This window comes from Kryptolebias marmoratus, linkage group LG15 (assembly GCF_001649575.2).
Source record: "Kryptolebias marmoratus isolate JLee-2015 linkage group LG15, ASM164957v2, whole genome shotgun sequence".
Classification (NCBI taxonomy): domain Eukaryota; kingdom Metazoa; phylum Chordata; class Actinopteri; order Cyprinodontiformes; family Rivulidae; genus Kryptolebias; species Kryptolebias marmoratus.
This window is the reverse complement of record NC_051444.1, coordinates 16,576,437-16,604,297: the sequence shown is the minus strand read 5'-3', so window position 1 is coordinate 16,604,297 and position 27,861 is coordinate 16,576,437. Positions and strand designations below refer to the sequence as shown.

At 41.1% G+C, this 27,861-nt stretch overlaps 2 protein-coding genes across 6 annotated transcripts in view; one reads left to right on the top strand and one right to left on the bottom strand.

Annotated features, from left to right (window-relative positions):
* Nucleotides 1–17,839, top strand: part of adcy7 (adenylate cyclase 7) — a 49,227-nt gene extending 31,388 nt beyond the window's left edge. For 2 of the 3 annotated variants that reach the window (XM_017428700.3, XM_017428699.3), the window contains exons 6-27: nucleotides 1,501–1,661; nucleotides 3,589–3,700; nucleotides 3,971–4,098; nucleotides 4,444–4,602; nucleotides 5,333–5,465; nucleotides 5,723–5,911; nucleotides 6,305–6,348; nucleotides 7,763–7,822; nucleotides 8,546–8,623; nucleotides 11,197–11,266; nucleotides 11,354–11,451; nucleotides 11,625–11,709; nucleotides 12,787–12,924; nucleotides 13,072–13,116; nucleotides 13,363–13,562; nucleotides 13,754–13,859; nucleotides 13,947–14,105; nucleotides 14,741–14,887; nucleotides 15,109–15,216; nucleotides 15,332–15,446; nucleotides 16,120–16,244; nucleotides 16,671–17,839. In XM_017428700.3, the coding sequence (XP_017284189.1) occupies nucleotides 1,501–1,661; nucleotides 3,589–3,700; nucleotides 3,971–4,098; nucleotides 4,444–4,602; nucleotides 5,333–5,465; nucleotides 5,723–5,911; nucleotides 6,305–6,348; nucleotides 7,763–7,822; nucleotides 8,546–8,623; nucleotides 11,197–11,266; nucleotides 11,354–11,451; nucleotides 11,625–11,709; nucleotides 12,787–12,924; nucleotides 13,072–13,116; nucleotides 13,363–13,562; nucleotides 13,754–13,859; nucleotides 13,947–14,105; nucleotides 14,741–14,887; nucleotides 15,109–15,216; nucleotides 15,332–15,446; nucleotides 16,120–16,244; nucleotides 16,671–16,817 (2,607 nt within the window). In that variant the 3' untranslated portion in view covers nucleotides 16,818–17,839. The remainder of the gene's footprint in view (nucleotides 1–1,500; nucleotides 1,662–3,588; nucleotides 3,701–3,970; nucleotides 4,099–4,443; nucleotides 4,603–5,332; nucleotides 5,466–5,722; nucleotides 5,912–6,304; nucleotides 6,349–7,762; nucleotides 7,823–8,545; nucleotides 8,624–11,196; nucleotides 11,267–11,353; nucleotides 11,452–11,624; nucleotides 11,710–12,786; nucleotides 12,925–13,071; nucleotides 13,117–13,362; nucleotides 13,563–13,753; nucleotides 13,860–13,946; nucleotides 14,106–14,740; nucleotides 14,888–15,108; nucleotides 15,217–15,331; nucleotides 15,447–16,119; nucleotides 16,245–16,670) is intronic. The other variant, XM_017428701.3, reaches the window with a different exon arrangement.
* Nucleotides 17,840–17,876: 37 nt separating this feature from the next.
* On the bottom strand, nucleotides 17,877–26,484 carry brd7 (bromodomain containing 7). Of its 3 annotated transcripts, none has more exons than XM_017428656.3 (17): nucleotides 26,366–26,484; nucleotides 25,782–25,975; nucleotides 25,564–25,657; nucleotides 25,419–25,479; nucleotides 25,109–25,253; nucleotides 24,789–24,899; nucleotides 22,990–23,159; nucleotides 22,195–22,309; nucleotides 21,813–21,888; nucleotides 21,327–21,434; nucleotides 21,121–21,256; nucleotides 20,346–20,457; nucleotides 20,192–20,239; nucleotides 19,337–19,418; nucleotides 18,741–18,884; nucleotides 18,173–18,316; nucleotides 17,877–18,060 (listed from the first exon to the last, which is right to left on the bottom strand). In XM_017428656.3, exons 1-17 carry the CDS (start codon nucleotides 26,412–26,414, stop codon nucleotides 17,987–17,989), a joined length of 1,863 nt encoding a protein of 620 aa, XP_017284145.1. In that variant the 5' UTR covers nucleotides 26,415–26,484; the 3' UTR covers nucleotides 17,877–17,986. The 3 variants fall into 3 exon arrangements, with proteins under 3 accessions (XP_017284145.1, XP_017284147.1, XP_017284146.1); XM_017428658.3 differs by having other exon boundaries at nucleotides 20,192–20,236; XM_017428657.3 differs by having other exon boundaries at nucleotides 17,987–18,060; nucleotides 25,419–25,476; nucleotides 26,366–26,414.
* Nucleotides 26,485–27,861: the final 1,377 nt, after the last annotated feature.

The window sequence follows — 27,861 nt, the reverse complement described above, 5'->3', positions numbered from 1 at the left end:
TTATCTTGTGAAGCCTTAAAATAGAAGCACCCGTGCCGCTTTGCAATGACTTCAGAGGTCTTTTTTTTTAAAGACAATTTTCTCATTTTGTCATTTTTTGTGACTTTGCTTAGTGCACAATATGAAACTCACTGACAGGGAAGCTGCAGTGTTTCCTGGCAGGACAGAAAAAAAAATTGTATGATTGGTCAAATTTGATTCTCCTTTTGGATTTGAGTAGATGCTGAAAAATTTAGAGTTTAGAGTTTGGTCCAATATACTTAAATAGGAATTTTAACAAATCATCTTGGGTACAAGTTTGGTAAAAATAATAAAATCTTTTACAAACACTCTGTTCCTCTCATAATTTTATTGATGTTTCTGAGTAATCTGTTCATTTTTTTCTCAGTTGTAAATATGTTCCTCAGAAAATGTGTTGCCTTAGGTGAATTCCTAACCTTGACCTTCTCGCACAGTTCATTTTATAATTTCAGTAGTGACTAGCATTTGTTTAGGTGCTCATTGGTTATTATACACACAAATGGTCAATTTGTAATGTTTTCAAAGTGTTTTTTAGAGAAAATTGCATTTGGGTAAAACTTCTGATTCAGATCAGGAAAATAATTTGTACTTTAATGGACAGAACCGTAAAGTTAATGCCAAATAAATACAGAAATAACTTGAAAGCGCATGAATGCTTTCAGGAGACCCACTTAGGAGCCATTTCCCCCCTTGAGAATCTGTGTAATGTGCGAAACAAAACTGTCCACACATGCTTCCACCATCCCTCCTGATCTAGGAAAATATGAGTAAAAGAAGTAACTAAAATCTTCTGCTATTGAACAAACACATAAACTGAAGGCTGATCTGCTAGAAACATGCTTAACAAGTCCTTTAACAGAAATATTACCAATCTCACATATTAACTTCTTAAAAACAAACACATTCATTCATCTGTCTCTCATTCATCCTGAAACTGCCACAGTAGTTATCTCAGATCTGTTGTTTCTTATCACATTGGCTGCTGCTTTCATCCACGTTTCAAAGCTTTTTGAAGAGACGGAGCAGGTAAGAACGTTCGGTAGATAAACGCAACAAGCCTGGACTCATCCCATGTTGTCAGATCTCACAAGGTCGTCTAAAGGGAGAGTAATCATTTCACGAGAGGTTTCTTTTCAGATTCTGTCTTAAGTACGTCAGAACACTTTGAACACTCCTCTGGCCTCTGGTCATTGTCGCACAATGGCTCCAGTGTTATTTATTAGCGAGCTGACGATTTGATCTGATTAAATGGAAAACCTGTCAGGTGAACTAGGATGTGACAGACATTTGATAGAACCAAATACAGGGGAATTAAGGACTGAACTTGTATAATTCTTTTTTCTATGTGTGTTGTTTTTTTTTCCTTCTACACTTTGACTGTTCATTTAACTCCAAACATTAGCTGGTTCATTTCCTGGCTCTCCTAAATTGCATTTTTGTACTGTATCTTATATATCCTATGTGCATGTATGTCTGCAGGAGAACCTGCTGCAGTCTGTTCTCCCCGTCTATATCTCCATGAAGATGAAATTGGCAATAATGGAGCGCTTGCAGGACTGTAAAGATAAAGAAGAGCGACAGCGGCTGGTCAAAGATAACAACTTCCACAGTCTTTACGTAAAGAGGCATGAGAATGTCAGGTACAATCGCAAACAACCTAAAATACTTCTATTTTTGTTTGTTTTTATTGTTATTTGTTAAAGTCTTTTTTAGGATTTCAAGATGCTTGACAATGTTTGCTTCTCACAAATCCCATCAGAAGCTCAAATCCTTTGCACTTTGTTTATTCATAATTCTAAAAATCATAAAGCAAAAAAGGTGCAATGGATTAAAACAACAAAAAAGCTCACAAAGCAGATTTCTTTGGCTGTTTAATACCGGGGATGTGTCTGTTTTAAGAGCAGCCGTCCAGACGTAGCTTTCTGTATGAAGGTTTCATTAGTTTAGGAAGTGATGACAGATTTTAAGGCAAAGGAGTGAACTTTGACAGATGGCTTATATGATGGAAGACTTGTTTCTAAAAAGGTAGAAACGATGCAGTGCCCTCTATGGCCTCAATAAAAAACAATTATAACAGGGTAATTTGGATAAATCTTTATTCACAGAGAGTATGTTTAGTTTTTCTGGTGTGTTTCATTGAATTGTTTTAATTTGGTTAAAATTTTCCCTGAAATTAAACAAAAAAATGTCATCATATATTAAAAGCACAGAACCCCTATACACTTTTATTAGACTGTTGTATTTTGAAATGACAAGGGAACTTTTATTTGCAAGAGACAAACTAACTGATCTTACATATAGACACCAGAGGCTTTTTCGGTCACATTTTCTTCCATGTTGATGGAAAAAGGTGTTGACTGATAGACTGCCTGCATTACTCTGCCCCTATAATTACACAGTCAGAGCTGTCATTAGCTGTGCTGGCAGCCTCGTGAAGCACCTGGTTTTTACAGTCTGTGCATCTGTGGTCCTTTCTTTCTCAACTCACGGTCACTTTTATTCAGGCCATTCTTGAGCAGCGCCAGTAATCAGCTCTCCTGCGTGTGGTCTGCTGGATTACATTGTTCGGTTCATGCATTATTTTATATGTAGCTCTTTGTTGGCGCTTTGTTTTGAACGTGTTTATGTAAATAACCACTGGAAGTATTGTTAACCTGTAGAATACTTGGATTCATTTGATGGCTTTGTCATCGCACTGGCAAATCAGATGCACTTCATCATGTTGTAAACAGCATTCTTGCTTTCATTGCACAGCTGCTAAGGGATCATTCACTGCTGCACAATGCCTGTGGTGTCCACTGAGGCCCCTGTTGCTGTGGTCGGTTTTACTTCCCCCAGAGATCGGTCGTGTTAAGGCAGGGAGTTAAGTGCTGTCTTTCGGTTGGATTTGTGCTGAAATTCCTCCAGATTTTCTTTGTTGTGTCAAGGCTTTGTGAAAGGTCAAATAAGCTATCACTCTCTCCCCGGTTTGCAGATGGGAAGCTTTATTGACGCCTGGACTGTGATTCAGCTCTGAACCAGACAGGCCTTTCAATGAGTCACTGATCAGACTCACTGGAGGTTAATGGGAGAATGGCTAAGGTGTTTTTTTGTCTGAAATTCTTCTTCCCACTATGATGGTCATTGTGGATGATAAGAGGCTGATGGGGCTATTTTGATAAAAGCATGCTCGCTGTGCTCTGATTGTTAACTGTACATTCAGGGGGTCCTTGTCTGTTTCTATAGTGCATAATTGAAAAAAGGCTGAGCATGGTAAGACTCACACACGTGTTATACACGCCTCACAAAAATCCTTTATTTAAACAAAATACTATAGTTCAGGTTTGAAAGATATGGCTAGTCAACAAAACTCACTAGTTTCCTACCACAACTCCTCTTTGTGGACTTTGAAGAATGTTAATTATACCTGTGTTGGTGTGGTAAAGTCACATTTTTGTCCTCATATGCAGAAATAGACACACAGGAACCATCGCTATGAACAGTTTTGTTGGTTTGAGACGAGATGTTTTACATGTTAGTGTCTTATTGTATGTTAATTTTTTTTAATGTCCTTTTTTTCTCTTTCAGTATTCTGTATGCAGACATTGTTGGCTTCACTCGTTTGGCCAGTGACTGCTCTCCTAAGGAGCTTGTAATTATGCTCAATGAACTGTTTGGCAAATTCGACCAAATTGCCAAGGTGAGAAAATACTTGAAGGTTTTTTTTGTTCTTGTTGCTTTCTGTCATCAGTAGTTTGTCATTACATAGTTAACTGTTAGACTAAGCTTTTTAAAAATCAAGATTAGTAAGTTTAGGTCAGAGCCTGACAGGTCAGCTAGGAATCAAGCCCTGATAAAGGACTTTTTTCCATCAGATGTTTTTGTGTTGGGCAGTATCAGAGCATTTGATGCTTTTGTTGCCTCGCACCTGCCTGGTTTTCTAAAGTGATCCTTGATTGGTCCTTTACAGGAGAATGAATGCATGAGAATCAAGATCCTGGGGGACTGCTACTACTGTGTGTCCGGACTACCGGTCTCACTGCCTAAACATGCCAAGAACTGTGTTAAAATGGGCCTAGACATGTGTGAAGCCATCAAGTGAGTTGCACCAACCGTTACTCTTACATGCTGAATGTAAATATGTGGTTGTGTGACCATATAATAAAATAAATATATATTCTTTGATATGTGTTTCTTATACTAATCATTTGTGAAGCAAAATCTTTAATTTAACATTGAATTTGCACCACAGAGAATATGGTATGTCCAATTTTACTTCTCTTGCTGATGTACAGTCAACAATGCTCCACATAGGCACGAATGGAAAGGATAGTAAACCGTATAATAATGCCTTTGTGCCACTGTGGCAGGACTGTGCTTTCTATATAGATATGAGTAATAGTCCACAACAGGAAGCTTTATTGTTGCTGGATCCTCCTTCAGGCAGGTACGGGAAGCCACAGGAGTAGATATCAACATGAGAGTTGGCGTTCACTCAGGCAACGTGCTCTGCGGCGTGATCGGCCTCCGAAAGTGGCAGTTCGATGTATGGTCACACGATGTCACTCTGGCCAATCACATGGAGTCAGGAGGAGTCCCAGGGTGAGTATTTCTGCTCGTGTATTTACATTTGATGCATAACCAAAATAATTCTTTGTATGTACGGTTGCTTCACTGTCACACACAGAGGGAGATTCGTGCTTCCTTCGTATAACTGAGAATTAATAAAACTGTCCACCACTGCTGTGCAAGTTCTTATATAACCATGAACTAAACTTACAGTCCCATATAAAGTAGTTCACATTCATTCTTCAGTTTACCACGAGACACAATCTTCTAAAAGAAGTTATTTGATTATGTTGCTTTCTACTATCTGTTTGCTGCTTCATTTAAGTCCTACAGATCTGTTTACTTATCTCCTGTTCTTTGCATTCTCAAATTCTGCTTCCTAATATGACCAAATGTCCATAAAAGCTGCTCTAATTCACACACTTTAAAATAATTGTTGTTACAAAACAAAAAAATCTGGAATTTTGACTTTTTAATCACTTTCAACGCAAAACAAGCTTGGTGCTTAAATTTGATAAATTCCTGTTATTTTATGTAAGCACATCATCTGTCAAAACAGCCAATTATATAAACTAAAGACAATATTTTGCTGTTTTTTAGTGATATTTAAATGTACAAATCAGGGAAAACGTTAGAAAGTGAACGCATGTGTTCATAAGTTGTTCTTTTCTGACTGTATTCCACTGTGGACTGATGAAATAAATGCCTGACACATTAAATACCATGATGGATCATTTACTGTTTCTTCCTCTCACCTGGTTAGCCGTGTCCACATCACAGAGGCAACCCTGAAGCACCTGAATAAGGCTTATGAGGTAGAAGAGGGCAACGGCCACCTGAGAGACCCTTATCTCAATGAACTCAATGTCCGCACGTATCTCGTGATTGATCCAAGGGTAAGTCTGTTTTGTTTTTTAAAAGGCCCTTTAAGGATTGTGAGAAGTCCAGAGTAAAACGGTTTAGCTTGTAAATACTTGATGGTGTTTTTATTACCTGTAAAGGACATATTTTCTACATACCTAAAAACAATCTTCTCAAATTGGAAAAGTTTTCTCACTTTGTAGAGATATGTTACTGCTGAGTATTTGCTGGTATTATTTAGGACGTAACAAGATATTAATGCATCATAAATTGTGTGTTTCTGCATATTAAGTCCAAGGATCCATCCCTGAACGCCCGAAACACGGCTAAACCTCGAGTGAATGACGGCCTGAAGATGAGGGCATCCGTGCGTATGACCCGCTACCTTGAATCCTGGGGCGCCGTGAAACCTTTCGCCCACCTTCAGAGCCGCGAGGGCTTCCCTTCAGACAACATTGTTAATGGAAAGACACGCTTTAAGGTGAGCGGACTGCTCTCTGGCTATTGGTTATTAAAATAATTTTTTGTTTTCCATTACAGTGAATACATGAAAGGACGCAAAGCATTTCATGACATCAGCTGATCGTGGACACATATTCACATGTGTCTGAGGTTAAACAGTAATGAGAAATAGATAACTGTGTCGTTGAGTACAAGGTATCCTTTTATTAATAAAACACACCATATTAAAAATCTTAAAGTTGTAATGTCAACATTTTAAATGCATCTCAAAGAATACTATAATTTTTTTGGGGTACTTTTTTATTTACAGAAAGAATTATAGCAATTTGACCAACATTTTGACGGGCGTGTCACTCAACACTCCCATTTTAGTTAATTTTATTTATTTATTTATTTTTTTTTTTCTTTTCAGGACATTCCTTTACGACCAACCCAAAGCTCCAAGATCACTGATAGGTAAGAAAAGTCTAAGCAGCTAAAAAATAGCAGCACAGTGTTTTTTTTGTTTTGTTGTTGTTGTTGTTTTATTACAAATTCAACTTAAACAGAATCTGGTGACACAGTTACATCCCGATGGTGATGTTTTACATGTGTTTACCAACACAACTCTGCTTTTTTTTATTTCTAGAGGCTGAACTCATTATTTTACCCTCAGATTTTAGAAAGTAATTAATGTTGCCTAACAAAATATTTGTAAGCTTGTTATATATTTTAATATTATTGTCATATTATCATTTCAGATGTTTAGCATTGGAGAAGATTATCATATTAATGTGTGCTGGCAGTGAATTAGGATTTGTTTAAAGTAATAAATACACCTGCATCTTGGCAGCACTTCTCTGCTGCAGCGTCCCAGCAGGCCATACGAAGTCACACTCTCAGAAACGGTTCAGAAAACACAACAAACAGTGTGAGGCGTTAAAAAACTAGACCCAGACCCACAACCTAAAAGAGCAAATGTCTCTTCTGCATGCACAGTTCACATAACCTCTACTCTGCTTATGTGCAGTGATTTACTTTGAGCTTACTGGCAGCTTAATTAGGTTTTTCAAGGCCGTCCACACGAGAACAACAACTATTATAACGGCTACAAGTATACTGACGTAAATAGTCCACATGACAAATGTAGAATCATTGGGATCAGTTTCTGAACTTTTTAAAACCATATATATATATATATATATATATATATACATTCCATAGTGCTCAAAACCCACAGAGGTATTATTGTAGTTAATGTGCTTGAATTACCTTTTATAAGGGTTTAAGTGTTAAAGCATCTTTTCTGAGTGAACAAGACCCATAACAGATCATATTACAGTTTGATCATTTACAAACTGTTTTTGTCAAAATTGTTGGACAAAAAGTAACTCATGCATTATTAAAGGACCAACAGAGGGTCCGTCTCCACCAATAAATAGAAATACGTCAACTGTGTGCCCAAAATAGCTGACCAAGAAAGCTAAAAATGATGTAAATCTAAGTGGGATTATTAAGCAGGACTCACCCAAACAAATAATCGGAGCTGAAGTATTGTGATCAGAAGATATAGATGTGCACATTCAGACTCGTCTCATCTTGTGAGTCATTAATTTCATTCATGTATTCATAATCTTGTAAAGCTGAGGCAGCGCCTGGTGAACATGTCTGAAACTGTAGTGACAGTGAAATGAGACGGGCCCACACGAAGTGGCAGAAATGGTTTTCCTTTATTAAAAGTAACAGTATTAGTGACTGCTCCACTCCGCTTCAGAAGCATGTAATTCCAGCTAAGATTTCACAGCTATACCATATTTCTTTGTGTCTGCTGGCTGCCAGCTGCTGTCTTGTGATGAATTTGTGTTTTTGTTTTACCGTTGGACCCTGACAGCTTTGATGAGTCACTTGAAGAGCCATTCTCCCTGTCCACACCTCCACTCAGCAACAATAAGTGAGTGGGGCCTTAATGACCCACAGGTCTTCATCCCTGTCAGTTCAGTAGTTCTCAACCTTTGGGCTCATTGCTTATAGAAATTTGGACACAAATTGTGTTGATTCATTAGTTCAAAAGAGCAAATTACACAATGTGATCACTCATTTCCCCCCCCTGAATTTATGTGGCGTTTTGATTCTCTAAATGAGAACTACTGTCTTGGTGGAGATCACTGCGGTCCCAACACTAACCCGAGCAGCTGGAAAACACTGTTCTCCTCATCTCTAACTGCTAACTCTTTCTAACAGGGCAGAACCTGATCCTAAAAGTGCTGTAATAGTGGACTGACATGCTCCTATTAACACCGATCACCAACCTGGGCTTGTGTGTAACGGGGTCTGCAGATCTCTGAGCGTTTCCTTCCTAAATAAGTAGGGGCTTTCCGAACTGAAGCACGACAGAAACCCCCTCACCGAATCCTGGAGGGGCAGTCTAACACACACCATTATGCACAAAGCACATACCTGTCTTCTTAACTTTCTCACAGGCAACAAACCATCTTTCTCTTTCCTCACTAATGCTCCGTCTGGCAGCACCATGCCTCCGAGCACAGCTAAAATGGACCTCCTAAATAACCCACACGGGCAGATCTGGTTTTCCAGCATCTGTTCGAATCGAGCCGTGTGTCTCAAAGTCTGTCCGGCTGCCTCTTCCTAATTGTGTCTGTGCTCTCTGGTGCAGGATAAAATCCCAGAAGACTAGGTTTGATGAGGAGCTGCACAACGAGATGACCACCACCATAGATGAGCTCAGCAGCAAGTAGGTCCAGTGTGTTTGCAGTCTTTAGCTGTAGCACTGTAGCATGTGTCATAAAATAAGTAAATAAAAAATCCGGGGAAACATTTATACAGGTAAATCTGCAAAGGTAGATTCTCTGTATTGTATTGAGCTTTTTATCACCTGCCTTCGAAGGTGGAAGGGCAATCATTTTTTGCCTGTGTTAGTCTGTCTTTTTGTGAAATATCTCATGAACCAGTGGAAGGATTTTAGTAAAACTCTCAGAAAGTATTACCTGAATGTATATCTACAACTCAATACTCTTTGAAGTCAGCTCATTTCAAGATGGCCACCACAGCTTATCCATCTTAGCTGACACAAAATGGCTATAATAATGGTTTATAGATATTGTGTCAGGATTTGGGTTTTGTTGTTTTTTTCTTTGAGATTTCTTTTATATTTAGGGTTATTGTCTACATGTTTTGTCTTTCTATTGTTTCTGCCTCTTGTGTTTATATCATCATTCACTTATCCTCAGTCTGCTCTTGGTTTCCTGCCACGCCCATCTCCACCTGCTCTCATGATTCTCACTCACCTGTGCCCACTTCCCCGCATTTAAATTTAGAACCCGGTCATCTCCTCCACTCACTCGCTGGTTCCTTGTTCTGTTCTTGTTCTTTCCGGTCGTGTCTTGGTTGTCTTGTCCCTGCCCTGTTTTTGAATTTTGTTTTGTTTAGTTTTTGCTGCCACGTCAGCCTTTGTTTTTGTTTATTCTTAGTCTGCGTCCTGGGTTCGCCTCCTTCTCCACCCCACGTGACATATTGAGCTAATTCGGGTGTGGCAGTAGCTGAGAGTCCTCCTCAACACGTACGCTAACACATTTCTGCGAGATCTCGCGGTATCACGATGTGGTCCATGACGTCGTGTGCAAAATTTGACCAAAACGGCTATAACTTGGTGCCTTTTTAGCATACAATTTAGTCTAAAACTGACATGAAAGGCAGGTGTTATGTGTTCCTTTAAGGAATATTTGATGACTAACACTTTACCAGATGTGTGAAAATTCTGCATGACTCTGTGACAGGAATGCTTTAGTTTAGGTTAACGTGAGCAGTCGGGCTGCTGGTGCCTGCAGAATTATGTCAGCAACTGTGCTACAACAAACAATTAACGTTTATGTTAATCTCCTAAAAGCGTTATAGGTTGTGAAATACCAAAAACACATATTAATAGCCATTGTTCCATGTATTCTGCTGCTGCACTGCCTGCATCCTGTGGCACACGCTTCAGCGAGCCAACAGCAGCTCTGAACCTCTATTTGATTACGGGTCAGATCACGTCCTTTATTAATGTCCTCTGTTGTGTCTGGAGTTGATTCCCAGATAAATTTAGGTCACAGATTTGCTAAGATTTGGTTTGAGTTGAGCTTTGCTGCCACAGAGCAGATAGGCTGTAGGGAATTATCTCATTTGTGATTTGTTTGTTTTTTTTCTTTTAGAAACTCATGCGCTTTCTAACCGCAGAGTATAGATTTGTCTGTTTGTAGTTTATTATTTGGCTTCACCTTTACACCATCTTTATCTGCAGCCATTCAGCAGCGTAAAACAAAAATATTAGGACAGATGAAAGCCTCTGAATTGCGTATGTTTGCCCAGGTTTGATGAAGGTCAGGACTCACCCTGCAGACGGCTGCATTAATCAGTCTGATTTAACAGGCAAACCTGTGAGCTGAAAGCATTAATTTGTCCATGTGATGTTGGGGAAAACACTAAACATGAGTGACCTCTGCATTCCACCCAGTTATTTAGCTGTGTTCGCTGATTTGCTGTTTTTATTCTCGCAGAGTGCACACAGCCCGCTTCATTAAATCAGAGGCTGTGGATGGAAAGCGTTTTATTCTTGCTGCTGTGAGATGGCTGCAGGTATTTGTTCGAAAACAAAACAACCTGTTGTAGTTTTTCTTGGCTGGTCACTGCCGATGTCTTCCTTGGAGCCCTCTAGATTATATTTGCGGACGATTATTTAGATATGAATCTCCCTCGGTGACGGTGAAAATTGCCTTCAGATGTGAATATAAATTTGCAGATGATGGGTGTGTGTGTGGGGGGGACCCGTGCTTAAATAATGACGAAATGTGATTTCGGTGTGTTTCTCAACTAAGCTAAAGGTGTGCTTACAATAACGAGTTGGATGGCCACAAATGCAGTCTTGTCAATGACAGATGCATACAGTGGCAGAGAAATAATGAACTGGCAAGGAAGTTGGAATCTAAGTCATTTTAACACATATTATTGTCTCTAGGATATAAAACAAGTAATTTAACTGTAAAAGTGTTCATAATAATAGAATTGTTTATGATAAACAGGAATGAGGATGCAGTGTAATCTAAAATGTTATGCCAATCACAATTTACACCATCACAAGTGTAGCAAACTGCAGTTTTCATGCTTTAAGTTACTAATAATTGCTTCAACCATTGGGCCTGATATATGCAGGATTAGTGTGATCCAGGGGTGATTTATCCATATAATATAATATATATATAATCTTTCTTCTTTTTTTCTATCATCATCCTTGTCGATCCATACCCTTCTTCGTTCTTTCCTTTCAAACAGGCAGTGGTCCAACTCTGAAGAAAGTGGCAGCTTAGCTTTGTGCTTTCCTAAAAAGGATCTGGAGAAACAGGTTGGTTTGACCCTAATGGGTCGTTAAAATCATTTGCATAGAGTTCGTCTCGGTTCTTCTCATACGATCTGCCTTTTCTCTTTCAAGTACCGCGCCCTGGACCTGCCCATGTTCAAACACTATGTGGGCTGTGCGACCTTCATCTTCTTCTGTATCTTTGTGGTTCAGGTTTTCATCACAGAGGAGTAAGTAGAGCCAAAGTTCCCTCTCGCCGTGCCGAACTGGGAAGCAGAGAACCTTCTGTTTTCTTGGCACTGAGATTTAACCAGCTATAATTTTAAAGCTATGAAGAGCTGTAGACAAAGAAAATAGGCTGGATACTGATTTTTTTTTGACACTCTGCTTTTGTCCCCATCAGTCGAAAGAAGTTGGGGACAACATTTGGAGTGTTGGTTTGTGTGCTGCTGCTGACCCTGGCCATCTGTTTTGCAGGTCACTTACAGGTCAGTATGTTAAGACTTTAATTTCAATTTTCCTTTCAGATCTAGTTACCATCTGGGTTTATAGAGAATGCAAAAAAAAAAAAAAAAAAAGGGAGAAGAAATCCTCACAGGAGCTGTTACAGCTCCAGTAGATTATGTGGAAGGGATTATTTTTTTCCAGCAAACACATTCTGAGGTCTTGTTTCATGCATGACTCAAGTGTTTTACTCCAAACGAACGGAATTTTCTTTTGTATTAGAAAATAAAAAAAGAGAGAAATACATTTTAGGTTTTTTACATTCAGGTTCTATTAAGGCCAGATTAGATTAAACTGTACATTAATAATGTAGATCTAAATAATTAAGCATCCGGCGTAAAACACTTTTGCCAATCCCCAACACATATCCTAAGTGCAGATAGATGGGGTGAGATCTTTACTTTCAACTTTTTGGAGTCAACTCACTGTTATAAGGATCTCTTGTGACTCATTAGACAGATTTTAATGAAACTTTCAGGAAATAATAATATGGATGTTAAGTTTTAGAGCCAAACCAATTCAAGATGGCAGCCACAGCAAACTGACCTTAAGAAACACTCTCATATGAATTTTGATACGCATTCTCTCAAGGAACGCAGTTTATAGGAGTCTGTTTTGAACTGAAACAAGAACATAAAACTGAATAAGAACATTGCCTCATTTAGGCATAACATTGATTGTTTTGATCTTTTACGATAGCAGAAGTTTTGGCAAGTCTTTAAAAAAAAAAAAGAAACCTGGGGGTATTTTTACTGAACAGACTAAAATGATACGATGACTGAATGATTCCTGAGGTGAAATATAAAACCCAACTTTACAGTCGGCAAGTCCTGGATCAACAAAGTTCATGAAAATGTTTTACTTGAAAGGTTGCTCTCTTTGCTCAAAGTGTTTCGGCTTCATAAATCAACCTCACTGACGGACTCCTCCCTTGAAAGAAGTCGTCTGCGAGTCACTGACACATGATGTCTGGAGACGGCCGGCTGAACAAAAGTCACGTGTTCGAATTCACCTTTTTTTCTTCTCATCTCCTCCATCTCCTTCCTCTTTATCCTCTGCAGCGCGTGTTCCCAGATAAGCTGTCAAGGTGTCAGTGGCTGCCAGCTGTATCGGAGGCGGTGGTTAAACGGCCATGTGTGCGCCTCCCGCTGGCAACCGTCACCACTGCTGTCATCATCGTCCTGGCACTCTTCAGTCTGGTAAGCCTGTGCTCCCGGTTTAGGAGAAGGCCCATTGTGTGCGCGCCGCTGTTATTTTGGAGCTGCGCTGCAGAGGCCACGCTTTAAACCTCTCCAGCAGTCCAGTGGTTGCATGTCAGTCAAATGTTTCTTTTCGACACTCCACAGTGCTTCGGTGAGATGAAGGATGGGGATGACAACTTCTGTCTGCCTGTGAGTGCTGCATTTAACTGTAGAGTATCACAAATATTTGCTATAGGTGTCAGTAGGTTATACATGAGCTGTGAAAACCACCTCAGATGTGCTTGAAGCGTTTACTTTATGATGCAGCTCTATTGCCATGTTTTACATTCTATTATAACCCTTATTGTTAGTTTGTACACTGATTTCACGTGCCAAATTATGAAGCAGCAAAGTGTTTGTCAGATCTAACGTCCCGCTTATCCCCCTGTCCCTCAGTACTCTGTCTACTGTTGCATCCTGTCCCTCATCGCATGCGGAGCCTTCCTCCGTATGAGCCTCGAGCTCAAAGTGCTCTTCCTCACCGTGGCGTCCACCGCGTACTACATCATCATCCTCAACACCAAGCAGGATCTGTTTGAGGAGTACGGAAAATTCCTCTGCGAGCAGAACAACAGCAGCAACTGGAACTGTACGGGGTAGGCTGCATGTCCTGTCGCTGGAGAGCTGCTGTCTCATGTCCGACGTTTCGCCGCGCAGAAGATTTTCTCTGCTGGGCAAACACAGAGAGCTGGTTGTTTTTTAGCACTTGCATTGTTTAGACATGTCTTAAATATGCAAGTTAAAGTGAGATTTGAAGTTAAAAACCCTGTTTTTGTTTGTTCTGCAGTCGGGACAGTGTAATAAACTACATCGGGCTGGTAAAACATCCTGAGATTATGAGCTGCATTTACATCGCCCTCTTCCTGGTCACCATGCTCATCATATCTCAGCAGGTACTGACGCGCGTTTGCCGCTTTCCGTGTCGTGCCGCGTCCACGTCCACGTCCCTGCTCTGACGTCGCTCCCTGTCTGCTTCCCAGAATGAGAACTGCTTTCGGCAGGACTTCCTGCTGAAGTACAAGAACCGCACGGAGCAGGACGAGATTGAGACGAGGGAGAACCTGAACCGCCTGCTGCTGGAAAACGTGCTGCCGGCCCACGTGGCCACGCTGTTTGTCGGGGAGAATAAGAAGAACGAGGTGAGATTCCCGCGGGCCGAGCCATCTGGACGTTTAAATTAAAAGCTCATGTAGAGAATTTAGAAAATCTGTTATTTTTCATTATCCAGCAAACTACTAAAGCACAGCCACTGCACTCCTGTACGTATTTCCTGAGGCAGTTCAGTTTAATTTCTCACAATAAAAAGGAAGCGGCTTATCTTTTTGCAAATTAATTTCTAGGGGTAGAATTTCAGTATTCGTTACAGCATGTTTGAGTGCTTTCAACATGTCTTTGGCAATCTTTTTCTGTTTGCTTTAGAATAAACTGAAACCAGCCTAATGTTGGCGGTTCAATATTATCAGTGAAACACAATACTGCACCCATTAACAGCGTCAACCCGTGGAGATATCAGGTTATCACTGACTATAATGATGAGATAGTATAGAATTACAGCGAACATCATACTGGACATGTGCCAAAGCAGTTTTCTTAAAAGTGAGTCATTGCACCGATGCACTCTCCGAGTTATAAAGTGGCTTGTATCAACCAGTTATCAATAAAATGTTAGTCTCAATTAAATGAGTTGTTTGAATAATATTCATTAGTAGGAGTTAAAGAAGTAAAGATGAAGCCAAACAGTCCTTTTCTCCACGTGTATTTTTTTCCTCAACAGGACCTCTACTACAAGTCCTATGACTGTGTGTGTGTGATGTTTGCCTCAGTGCCGGATTTCAAAGAATTTTACACCGAGTGTGATATTAACAAGGAAGGCCTGGAATGCCTGAGGCTGCTCAATGAGATCATCGCCGACTTTGACGAGGTCAGGAGGATAAAGTTTGGAAGGGATTCATCCCTCTTTTTCCGAACCGAACGCTTCTCTGAGATGCAAACATAAAAATGTTAGCTACGGGGACTGTGGCAGGGTTTAACGCCTGCAAGAGTAAATACTAGAAATGATGAAAGGTTGGGATGATAAAGGTGTTTTTTTTTTTTTTCCCTGTGCATCCATGACTCATCTTCTTTTCCTCCTAATCTGAACAGCTGCTGTCCAAACCGAAGTTCAGCGGTGTGGAGAAGATCAAGACAATTGGCAGCACTTACATGGCGGCTGCGGGGCTTAGTGGGACGTCTGGTCAGGAGAACAATCAGGTGGGCAGGCGGAGCAGGGTCAGGCTGAGGTCACGCTGACTCTTTCCAAGTCAGACCTAACCGTACTTAAACTCAAAGTACAGTTAGTACTGATTGTGATTCTGTTGGTTTTCAGGACAAAGACAGGCAGCAGGCTCAGATAGGCAACGTGGTGGAGTTTGCCATTGCTATGATGGGCAAGTTGGATGGCATCAACAGACATTCCTTCAACAGCTTCAGACTGCGAGTGGGTGAGTGTTTGGCAGCCGCAGCGGAAACCTTTCACCTTGTAAATTGCACTGCAATACATCTCTGTTGAGGCCGGCACCATGACCCCGCGGGGCTCCTCGGTTACCCTGAGCATGATTGGCATTTCTGTGGAGCGGTGCCGTTTGCTGATGCTCAGTTGTGAAGCTGTTACAGACTTGTCGCCACTTATCAAAGCCTAACCAGCTTCGCCGTGCTGAGTGTGTCTTTATAAATAACTTAACTCATCTGTTGTGTCTGCTGTTCAGACGGCTTTGGATTAAAGCTTTTCAGAAAACATTTATGTTTAACTAATGGTATGTACCTGTTAAGGTGTTTCCACACTAGATTTTTCTCAGACTTCATGATACACAATGCTAAAAAAAAAAAAACTAAACAGACTAAAATAAAAGGATCTAGGTCAGCTTGGGGTCACATTTTATTTATTCTTTATCTACATCCCCTGCAGAAAGTCTAAATATCCACAAGATCGGACAGTTCTGTTGCCTGTTTGATCGGTTTACACCAATCCTATTATATTAATGAATGAATCTGTTTCAGTCATTGCGTTTCTGCTGAATTTGACCCTCTTTGGGACATTTTTAGCCTCCTTGATTTGATTAAGATGGACACTTTAACGTTCCTCTTTATTATAGCCTTTTTGTTTGTTCCCTACAGGAATTAATTATGGCCCTGTGATAGCCGGGGTGATCGGAGCGAGGAAACCCCAGTATGACATCTGGGGCAACACGGTGAACGTAGCCAGCAGGATGGAGAGCACCGGAGAGCTGGGAAAGATCCAGGTATACTCAGCACAGCTCACAGTTCAAGTTGTTTTTGTTTTTTAATTTATTTTATTCTCAACATACTTTAACTTTGAACCTAGATTTTATTTTGATTCTTCATTTCAGCTCCAGAAAGAATTGTTCTAATTTCTATTCAGTCCCCAGATCAGCAGAAAAACATTTTGCCACCTTTATCAGCTGTTTTTCCACCCTTTACTGCAGCGCATTCTAAAAGGGATTAAAAGCCATTCAGGTTTTATTTAATACAAACTACTTTGCTGTTAATACAGACATTGCTCTCAAAGTGTAATAAAACCGCTATTAGTCTGAATTGTTTTGCTTTTTGAGAAGGTCAGACAATAGTTTTAGGAATTTCCTTTTGGGTTTATTTATGAGACTCGGCTTTCAGGAACATGTAGTTTGTTGATATCTCTCGCTCTTTAGGTAACGGAGGAAACGTGTGCGGTGCTGAACAGGCTGGGTTACTCCTGCGAGTGTCGAGGACTCATCAACGTCAAGGGGAAAGGGGAGCTAAAGACCTTCTTTGTGTGCACTGACACGAGCAAGCAGCAGGGCCTGAGCCTGAGCTGAGGCTCTGACACGACCGAGGACAGACTCGTGTCGGCAGGTCCAAGAGTTTAGAGACTCGCGCACGTCACAGTCCTCCGAAGGACCGGAACGCAGCGGTTACTGTTGTGTCACCGCAAGAAGAAAAATAAATAAAAATAAGAGAAAAAGATTTGGACGAAGTTGTTTTTTCGCCGTAAGCTGCATATCACTCTGAGTGAGACCAGAGGACAGTTTGTACGATCAGCATCTTTTTTTTTTCTTTTTTTCCCCAATTCACAAACACGTTGATGTCTTGTGGTTTGTTACTTTTGTACTTTTTGTCTCTAACTTAATGTGATAGAAAAAGGAAACGATGTATTGTGTTAATGCCAAGTGGGGATATTCCTGAATGAGCTCTTTCATCTTTCATCCCATTAGTGACAAAAAATTATTCTACATTTGATTAATTTGGCTTAATTGGACTGCACTTGTGAGCCCTGAGATGACTTTTGTTGTGAATTTGCACTCTTCAAGTAAAACCAAACAATCTATTGATGCAACAAAAATGTTTTCTGGTAAAATTAAACTCCTTGAATAAAAAAAGCTAAAACCTTATAACTTTAGGTTCAGGTGGAATGACTTCCTGTGCTCACATTATTTTGGTCCCAGCTGTGCATTTTGACCATTTAAACATGAAATAATACACAACAAAACACACACTGTTTCATTAGGAGATGGATAAGTCTGTATTCCATCAGTTTGGTTCATTCTGCTCAGATATTTTTTTAAAAACTTGTTTTCTGGTGTCTCTTGCTCCCCGTTTCCATCCTGTCCTCAGTCTGTGGGACCTACCAACCTGTCTGCTGTGAACGTGTTTCTGACCCGAGCTCAGACTGCCTCTCAGTGCTTCTGCAACTCAAGTTTGTCTCGTGGCCTTAGTCGTCTGACACCAACATCTCGTCTGTAATTATGGTTGCATAATATTATACTGGCATTTCTGTGAACAAATGTGACTTTGACTTTTTGTACAGATACAGAATGTAATAAATGTTTTCCTAAGTCTGCAGTTTGTCGTGCACAGTTACACAAAAAAAAACAAGGTTATATATACAAAAAAAAGGTTTATTGATTGAAATGCATACAAGTGTAACACAAAAAGCACTTTTTGTACAAAACTTAAGTTATTACAATGAATGTGGATGGTTGGAAGTTCATTTCACAGCGACTAATGGAACAACATCTGGACAGGCTGGTAGAATCTCCATCGGTTCGCTCGACTCCTTTACTAAAAACACAAAGAAAACCACAAGGCTGCAGGAATGTGGCTGAAAAAAAAAATGTCTCCACCATGAAGCGTTCCTCCAGTTTGCACGGAGCGAAGCTGGGAGGAGACGTACCTGTAGTGAGGTCGACGAGGGGCTCAGGTGACTCCTCGGGAGGCACGGCGACGCCCATAGCCCTCCTGATGCTAGGGATGCTGCTGACGTCACACGGGGCCACCTGACCAGTCAGCGCCGTCAGGTTTCCTGTCACCTTCTCAGCTGAACAGGTAGAACGTACAGAAGCGATACAGCAGCTGATTAGGACATGAAGTTTATTCTATATTAATAAAAAGAGGACTGATGTAACTGATGTAATCTATATGCAAAGCAAGTTTTTTGTAACTACGCTTTGTTACAGGAAGGAAGACTACAGAGAAGTTTAATCTGCTTAAATTACAAAAACATGGCACTTAATTTTTTTTAAAAAACTGTCTCATATCCGTGGGAAAGGGAGATTTAGCGATGTGAATCTGATCCACGTCTAACAGCAAATTCTTGTCTAAAGCCGGACGACAAACCACACCTGTGTAAGACGAATACAGCGGAGGTAAATGAAGGGCTGTTAGAGGTCTACAGCTGAGGGGGGGTGAGGTGAGGTCTGGGTGGAGGAACAAAGGGGGCCCTTGCTCAGAGAGGCTCTTACCCAGCTCCAGCTCCTTGGCAGTCGGAGCCAGCAGGCAGATCATGTTAGGTGGCTGCTTGGCGCTCAGACGCTCCCTCTGAGCTTCCTGCAGGTTGCGCAGGAGCTTTGTAGTCTCGTCCAACTTCTGCTGGAAGTGGAGGACCTCTGAAACAGATCGGGGTGGGATGACACGTACACACACGGTTATCGCTTCCTCTGAGCTCCTCCTGTTCCACCAGGGTAACCCCCCCACCGACACAATGCTTCGATTCTTTCTGAAGCCGAACATAACCATCAGAGTCAAAGAGTCACACAAAAAACAGCTGAAAATGATGAGCTGACAGGAAGTAATCATCAGAAATGGCATAAAAACTGAAAAGCAAAAGCTATGAGTCCTATATTTGTGTATTTTTCTCCTATTCCTATCTGCAGGGCACATGTTTAGTTGTATGTATTCCAACTTATCCAATTTAAACATTTTAACATTTTTTTTAGTCCTTTCTGAATGACTCCTTTCTTACAGAACTGTATTTAGATCTGTTTATATGTAAGGCTTCATAAAAACCTCATCAAAATGTAGTTAATCACAGAGACAAATGTAAAACAAAGGTCATTACCCTGAGAGAACTCCTCCTCCGGCTCCAGGCCTGCAGCAGAGCGCAGGAAGTCAAGCCTGCTGGAAGAGTCGGGCTCCGCTGTCTACGAGAGGCGGAGGGGGAAACAAGATGCTCGGTCAGATTAGAAAAACGGCATTCCACCCTGGACAGCTGATGTGCCGAGGGAACATCAAGGCCTTCTGAAGCCCCTTTCTGTCATGCTGCCTCTCTGCTCCAATAAGAATCAAAACCTAATCAAAGGCATCGGCCGAGCAGGAGATGAGTGTAAACTGGAGCGCCGCCAAAAACAGCAAACAGCCAGCACAGAGGGTCGCTGTGTGTTCGGCCCCGGGGCCGGTTCCTTTGGTTTCCTCCGCTGCTGTTAGGGCCGATTCAGCTCTGCAGCCAGCCAGCAGTGAAGGGAAACACAGTTCCCCTCCAAACTCTCCAACTGCAGACCAGGAGAGAGCGGCTTTTATGTCCGCTGAAGGGAAATGTTCTTTCCATGTGCGGATGGATCCCAGCTAACGGCAGGCCCCCGCTATGTTGACACAGCTGGCTGATGCAGAATCCATCAGCAGGGCCCATCTAGAGCACAAATTAAATGAAGAACCCTCCCGTGGGGTGCAGAGCGAGCGCACGTGACGGGTTTTCCACTGAGCGGCAGCGCAGCAGGAGCAGATTAGGACGAGTGGCTCCGGTTTAGGGTTACGCGGCACACGCCGGCTCTCGCCATTCTACGCTCGCTCACGTCCATTTCCATCTCGCAGCGGTGTGTGAATTTCAGTAAAAAGCGACAAACAGAGGCGGTTTACTGCAGAGACTAGGGGAAGATTTTAATCAGGGATTCAGCTTCAGATTAACACAAACTCTCACCTGCACGTCACTCTTGTCCTCTCGTGTATTTGCTGCCTCCTCCGGCTGCTGGACAGGTTAAAAAAATAAATAAATAAAAGAACCTCATAAGTAAATTAGCCTTTTAATGCTGTGCCATTAGAATCAGAAGTAAAAGCTCCTAATGGATCCCTACCGACTCAGACTCCTTCAGGGCTTTTGAATGCTCTCCGTTGGTCATAGCGTCCAGAAGATTGTCGGCCAGTTTGTACACATACTCGTCTGACTTGGCCAGGAACTCGGACAAGCTGCACACACACACACATATTCAATACACTACTTTGTTTTTGTTTTACGCTCAAGTATTGTTAATGTGTCTGTATCACTTAGCTGACTAAAACTAATTTTAAAAAGTTGTTGATTTTAACGATAGTAAAATAAAATTAAAAAAATGCTGTAAAACTTTCTATCTGCACAGTGAGACAGAGAGCAGGAACCGACACTAATGAAACACCGGGTTCTGCTCGATGCTCAGAGATTTTCGAGTTAGCAGGACGAGTAGAACAGCAGCTGCTAATTCTAACAGGGTTTGCTTTGAGGGTCGGAAATACAACACGACAGGTGGCCATTTTGGAAATCGGTGAAGTAGTTGAAGGAAATGATGAACTATTTGAAACACTTTCAGGCAGCTCGCTGTTTTTCTGTGTTTAGAAAGTTCTTCTCTCACAAGCACAAAAGCAGTCTCCAACACACAGAATAAAGCTTTCACAACTAACTTTCTCCATTTTTAAACACTCCAGAGATAAAGCTCTGTATTTTGTGGTGTGGCTCTGTACAGCTGACTTCCTCTGGTCTAACTAACCTCAGAGAAACACTGTAACATCTGGACAGTTAATCAGTCAGGAATGCCTCATGACGATACATGGAAATCCCATAAGGCGGATGTGTGTCTGCGGTCCTGCGGCGCGTACCTGTCTGAGCCCTGCAGACTGGACTCCTCTCCATAAGAGGAGTAGATGAGGTCAGAGTTCTCCTTGCTGATGTTGGCGAAGCTCGAGTCGAAGGTGGGTGCGTAGGACGTGAAGGGTCCGTAGTTTAAGTAGGACACTGTGGGGGTGAAAGATCATCAGCTGCTGGATGAACCTCTGACAGGGAAAAAGAGAAACCAGCTAAGTACCTGGGTTAATCCTGTTCCTCTTGTCCTCCCTGAAGTTCTGCAGAGCGTTCACACCGTTCTGTAGCCGATTGGACATCATGCCCAGTTTCACTGGACAGTATCCAACATCTGCAAGAGCCAAAACATCAGCTCAAGAGCTTATTTCTACTCGTACTTAAACATTATCAAGGAATCTGATTATTCTCCACTCAGGCAGGTTCAAAGTGTCAGAACATATGGACAAGATCCAGATTTTCTTAGAGAATGACATTAATGACATTATATAGTGTTAGTTCAACAATTGTACAGTTTTAAAGATCAACACATAAGGAAGGCTGAGAACATCCTTCTTATTTCCAAAAGCTGGAAGCTGAATTGTTGGGAACTCTGAAAAGTTCACTCAAGCTTTTTCGAAATCATTAAGAATGATGATGTGTGCATTTTCGTTTTTGTGACAGAATCCATAAAATAAAAGCAATACTTTAACATCTATAAAAATGGACCTACCCCCCGGGGAGGGATCAGCCGGGTTGAGTATAGCCAGAGTGGTGGAGCCGTCAGACTTCTGCCTCGCAAACTCCAACTGAAAGACAAAAAACACGGCCAACGATGGCTCAGCAACAGAAAAACCACGTCTGATCAAACAAAAGTGTGATACTGACAGACAAGAGAACTGGTCAGAAACAACAGGATTCACATTAGGCTAAAACACTCAGACTCTCTTTAATAAAAGTCAGAACAAAGAGCAATTTCCCTTTCCTCTGCTTAAAGAACAAGGTATGTTTAAAGGCACAGCCATAGATTGGAAAAAGAAAAACTTTGTATATATATATATATATATATATATATATATATATATATACGAGTTTATAATTTCCTGCTTTCTCACATCGCACTGCAGCACTCTGTTAGACAGCTTTCCTCTAGACTCCTCGATGACCTTGCGGATTTCCTCAAGCTCTTTCTCAGCCTTTGCTGCTTCGTCCTTGGTGTCTTTGTCCTGTCTGCAAAAGAAATACAAATTTTAAAAAAAAGGTTGAGACGCTTTGACCATGAGCCACAATGTTTTTTGTTTTATTGTATGGCAACAATAAAAAAAAAGAAGAAAAACGTCTGCAGAGAGAAAATCTACATGAGCTTTAGTTGACTGAATGCCTACGTTTTCCTTTCATTTCACATAGATGTCATCAAAATGTTTTTTTTTAATGAAAACAAAAAGCTGAACATCGGCACAGCAACAGGCCCTTTCAGGTTGTTCCTGTGACAGTGAGCCCTGACGCAACGAGTCATGTCAGTCAACAGTTCGTGTTGACTCAGGTGGAAACAAAACTGATGTAAAAGAGGTACGGCCAAAAACGTAAACAAGTCCCAGCTTGTTGTCAGGCATTCCTCTCATTCTCAGCCTCCAGCTCCACAGTGGAAAACCAACACGCAGAAGAGTCGGGCTCGGAGGAAGCATCGCTGTGCCCTGACCGAGTGGGAAAGTGTCCATCAGCATGCTACACGCTGTTTCTGATGGATTTTCTCAGCTTTACTTGTATTACTGTGAAACCTGACAACATTTCACCCCCTGACACCGACTGAGACGCCTGTGAGAGGCCGGCTATCACTTTAAAGGTTTTAAAGTCATGAAAACACAGCTGCGAGTGTCGCTGGAATGTGTGACGTCCACATGCTGGAGCACCTGGGTGTGCTGGGTGTCTGGGAGCGCTCGCTGGCCCCCGAGCTCATGGCTCCCTCCTTGTTCTGGTCCAGGCCGCCGACCCCTTGTTCCTCTGACTTCAGAGGCTGTTTGGTTGAGGGGTCGAGGCCCGACATGAAATCTATGCTCTGCTTCAGGCTGTCCAGCCTTTCCTGTCGGAGAAACAGAACAGAAAAGCAAAGCAAACAAATGAAGAGGGGGAGAAAAAAATAAAATAAATAAGAAGTACTTTTGGACAGAGATGATACAAAGCCTCTGAAGAGCATTGGTGCTCTCTGCTGCCCTCATCTGTTGCCTTTTTGCAAAAGTAAGCCTTGTGAGATTTGGCCTCAGTAAGGGCTCTGCTACAATAAAGCTAAAACAGTCTTAAGGAGGCTAAATAAGATTTTTCCCACGTCACCGTGTGCACGTGGTTTTGTGTCATCTGTTGCCAAAATATCCCATAAACCAGTGGACAGATTTTAATGAAACTCTGGAAATGCAATCATTGGACGTACATCTACAACCGACCTTGGAAAACACAAAAATGCTTTTAACTAAGTACATTTTTCAGATTGAGCTAGAATAGAGTCTAGAAAGGAGGTGGGCGATACGCAATCTTTCATGGAATAATAGGCCTTCAATTGTAACTGCATCGGGAACGCCATCAGCCTCGCCATGGGCGTTCCCGTAGTGAAGCACGGAACAAATGCGATGATGATTGTCTTAATAACCTTGGGTAAAGTACAGTATGTTCTGATGTGGCATACACAAATGATGTAAAACTCCACATGTGAAGCCTGTACTGTGTAATCAGCAAACTGCAGTGCTACTGGTTGGAGTGAAGGAACTATTGGCTCACAGGCACAACAATTAAACAATCAAAATCAACCTCAACACCTCTTCATTCCATTTCAGTCATTTCACACATGACACCAATGCAGGAAGATGGCTTCTCAGGCCAATGACTGTTCACAAGCAGAAAACATGCAGGAGCAGCTGGCAACACCCCGATACGTTCAACCTGGGATCAAACTGTGCAAACATCAGAAAAATGACATAATGACATACCCTCTCTTTAAAAAGAACATGGCTGCACGACAACGGTTTATAAATCTGCATCTGAATAAAACAAGACTTATTGGATAATGTCCTTTGTAAAGAGAATACTAAAGTGGAGATGTTTGGCCGTAACCCATAGCACCATGTGTGGAGAAAACCAAACACGCTATAACAGCACAAACACCTCAGATCAACTGTCAAGCACGGTAGTGGAGGGGTGATTTGGGCTTGGACCTGGGCACCTCCCAGTCAATGAATTGATCATGAACTCCTCTGTAGACCAAAGTAATTTAGAGTCAACAGTTAGACTATCTGTATGTGATAGCTGAAACTTGGGTCGTACAGCAAGACAACAATGCTAAGCACGTCAGCAAATCTGTCAAAATTTACCCGCAACGATGTGACAAACTGATAAAATTGTACAAGAAAAAATATTTTACTAACGGGCAAATAAGTTGGTCAAACAATCATGTGAGGACAAAAGTTTTGAATTTTGGCTTTGTTTTTGTCACATTAATCATAACACAGTGTAATCCGTCATGTCCTAAAGCTCACCTGAGGAACTATTTTTCTAATTTAAACCCCTGTCAAAGCAAGAATATGCAAGTTCGGGTTTGGAAAGCCACGACAAACTTACAGACTGAGAAGATATGTTCTTTCCACCACAAATTGAACATCAAAAGTCTTAAGGAGCTGATCTGAGATCACGAGAAAAAGCTATTTTGATCAAATCTTCCTACCTGGCTGAGGATCTTCATCCCAGAATGTAACAGTTTTCGAGCTGCTTTGTGGTAGATTGTCTCAGGTTTGTTGTAAATCATGGCGTTCTCACACATGATCCTGAAATCCATCTGTAACAAAAAAAAGAACAAATCAAATGCTAAACACTTGGCAACATGACAAAGAAAATAGCATCTGGAATTCTAAACACTTTTGAACTGCAAATAAATGAAGTTACAACTAATCCTCAGCTCTTTCTGAATTTTTGTGTCATTATTTTCTTGAACACTGCTTTATAACTAGCAGTGAGTTTAACCTCTGGAGGCAGTGACACATGTACCTTGAGTTCGTCCAATGACTGGTAGCAATCTTTCTTTACTTTCTCCTTCATTGAACTGAAGTCCATGGGGCGTTTGATAATTGAGGAATAACCAGGCGCAATGAGGTCTGTCACTGGAAACGAGAAGAATGCATTGGGGTCTTTCCTACAAAGGAAAAACAGTTCTTTACCACAGATGCACCAGAAATACACAAACAAAACATAAACAGATAGTTTGGTTAATTGTTAAAATCCCCATTGCAGCAAGGAAATGTGCTGCTAGATATGCAATATTTAAAAAAAAAAGCAGTGTTTGTAATCAGTCCCGCACCTTTGAAGCTGCCTAATGAGTTGATTCAGAGCTTCCTGCAGAGGTGTCTGCTCTTTTTCTGCTGGGGAAAACAACAAAAACACAGATAAAAAGATTACACCGAGACAATAAATGCTGGAATTAATTGGGAATGATTAAAGGATACCTTCTAGTTTGTCCAGCTCTGAACGTATAGGAGTCCTGCACTGATCTCTGTCGTTTTCTCCCTCTGCGACTTGCCCTTTTTTCTTCTTAGTCATCTAAAACACAGCAAACAAACACAAATCCCCCACATGAGCCCAATGGAGCCACTTTATAAGGCTAAACAATCCCTACTGCTTCTTCTAAAACTGGGAAGTGTGTGTCCTAAAAGTCCCCTTTTACCTTCTTCTTCCCTTTTTCATCCCCTGGTGACTCGAGGCTTCTTTCTTTGTCCTTTTTCTTTTTCTTCTTTTTCTCTTTGGGTTTGTCTCCGTCTGCCAGCTGGTCCTCATAGAAAGTGTCTAAACTCGAGCTTCCTGTCGTCACCTCGTTCCCGGACACTTTCAACACCAGCTTCAGCGGCCTGTCTCCGTAATCTGAAAGCATCAAATCAAATCAAATCAAATCAAATTAAACCAGATCACTGTGTTTTAACGAGCTAACGGTGACTCTTTGTAGCTCTGACAGCTCATATGCTATCAGCTAACAAGCAGTTTTAACGCGATGCTGCAACTCGAAATAAATGTTTTATTGTTTTCTCATATTGATAATCGACCAAGATGAATGAAATTACAGATACAGACGCAGGAAATGCGCACATAAACCATCTTGTTGGTCAACAGAGCCGCGTTAGTCCGAGCTAATGCTAATGACAGCACTAAATACGATAACCCAACATAAAAAAAAACAATTCGGCTTCTCGTTTTAAGCAAAAATCCATGAACGTTTTATGTAAGTAACCTGTTCAATTGTGAAAAATAAAATACCTTCATATCCGTGTTTATCGGACTTGTGTTTTTTGTGCTTCTTGCCCATTGTTTGTATTTTGTTTGGACAGCCGCCTGCTAGCGCTCGGTGAGTTAGCGGAAGTAGCAACAGTGTAAGCAACGCGTTACAGCGCCTCTCAACGGTGAGGCGGTGGAACTACACGTTCATACAGCCGCGCTTTTTAGCCAGGAGGGGGCGGAATAAGCTTTATTTCAAAATTAAATAAAAACGGTTCAGTGGTACAGCACAGGTTTGACGACTGAGAGATAAAGTTAGAGAGGCCAGACTGAGATGGTTTGGACATGTTCAGAGGCGAGACAGTGGGCATATTGGTAGAAGGATGTTAGAGATGCAGCTGATAGGAAAAAGACAAACAGAAGATATATGGATGCAGTTAGAGAGGACATGTAGGTAGTTGGAGTGAGGACAGAGGACGCAGAAGAAAGAGTTAGATGGAGAAGGATGACTCGTTGTGGCGACCCCTGAAAAGGGAACAGAAGAAGAAGAAGAAATAAAAACACAAGTCCTGGTTTATGGCTACCTTTAATCCTGAGATGGGTGTTCTTGTATATATAATTTATGATCACTTTGAACCAAAACATGAATGAATTAACTGTTGTTATCGAACACAGATTCAAAAAGGGTAAATTGACTGTACTTACAAAGCACCTTTCTAGCCAGCCAGCCCACTCAAAGCACTTTACAACACAATCTGTGCCCTCATTTACCCATCCACACACATTCATACAGCACTCTACTAAATCTCCACAAAGCTAATCTGAATAAATCATTCTACAGAGTCTAATCAGTGCTTTAGATCGCATTCATACACTGATGGGGCTCACATCATAGGCAATGAGGGATTCAGTGTTTAGAAACTGTATTGGATTCTCAATATATTTTGGAGAAGTTTTCTTTTTGCTTAAATGTCTTCAGATCCAAAATAGTTTACTACCAAAATGAATGAAAATAAAACTACGTATGAGAAAGTCTTTGACTTGTCTTGCCTGATTTCAGTCTGTTTTCAGCTCCACAGAGTGATCTGAATTAAAGGTAAAGTTATACTGTTTTTCAGATAGAGTAGAAAAGGTCATATTATTGTACAACCAAAAGCAGGAGCTCCATGTTAGTTTTACTGGTCGTTTTATTTTGAGGAATAATGTAGTTTTTCACCTCCATCAAGTTAGGATATGTGCAAGTGAAATAACAACAAATATCTGAGAAAGATATTGTCATAGACAAAAATAGCAACACAGCTAACTAACTGTATTTGTCAAGATATGTGAACCAAAGTTGTAAAATCAAATGAAAGGTAATAAAGGTACAATTTTACCCACTTTAAAAAGAGAAGATTTAAAAATAGTCAGGATGTATAAACCAAATATTTAAAACTAGAGCATAAACTGTTATAACATTCATAATCTCTTGATATATTTTGAGCTCTATTCACACGTGCATATGCTAACGTTCCTCTTGAGTGGCTCCTAGAGGCAGA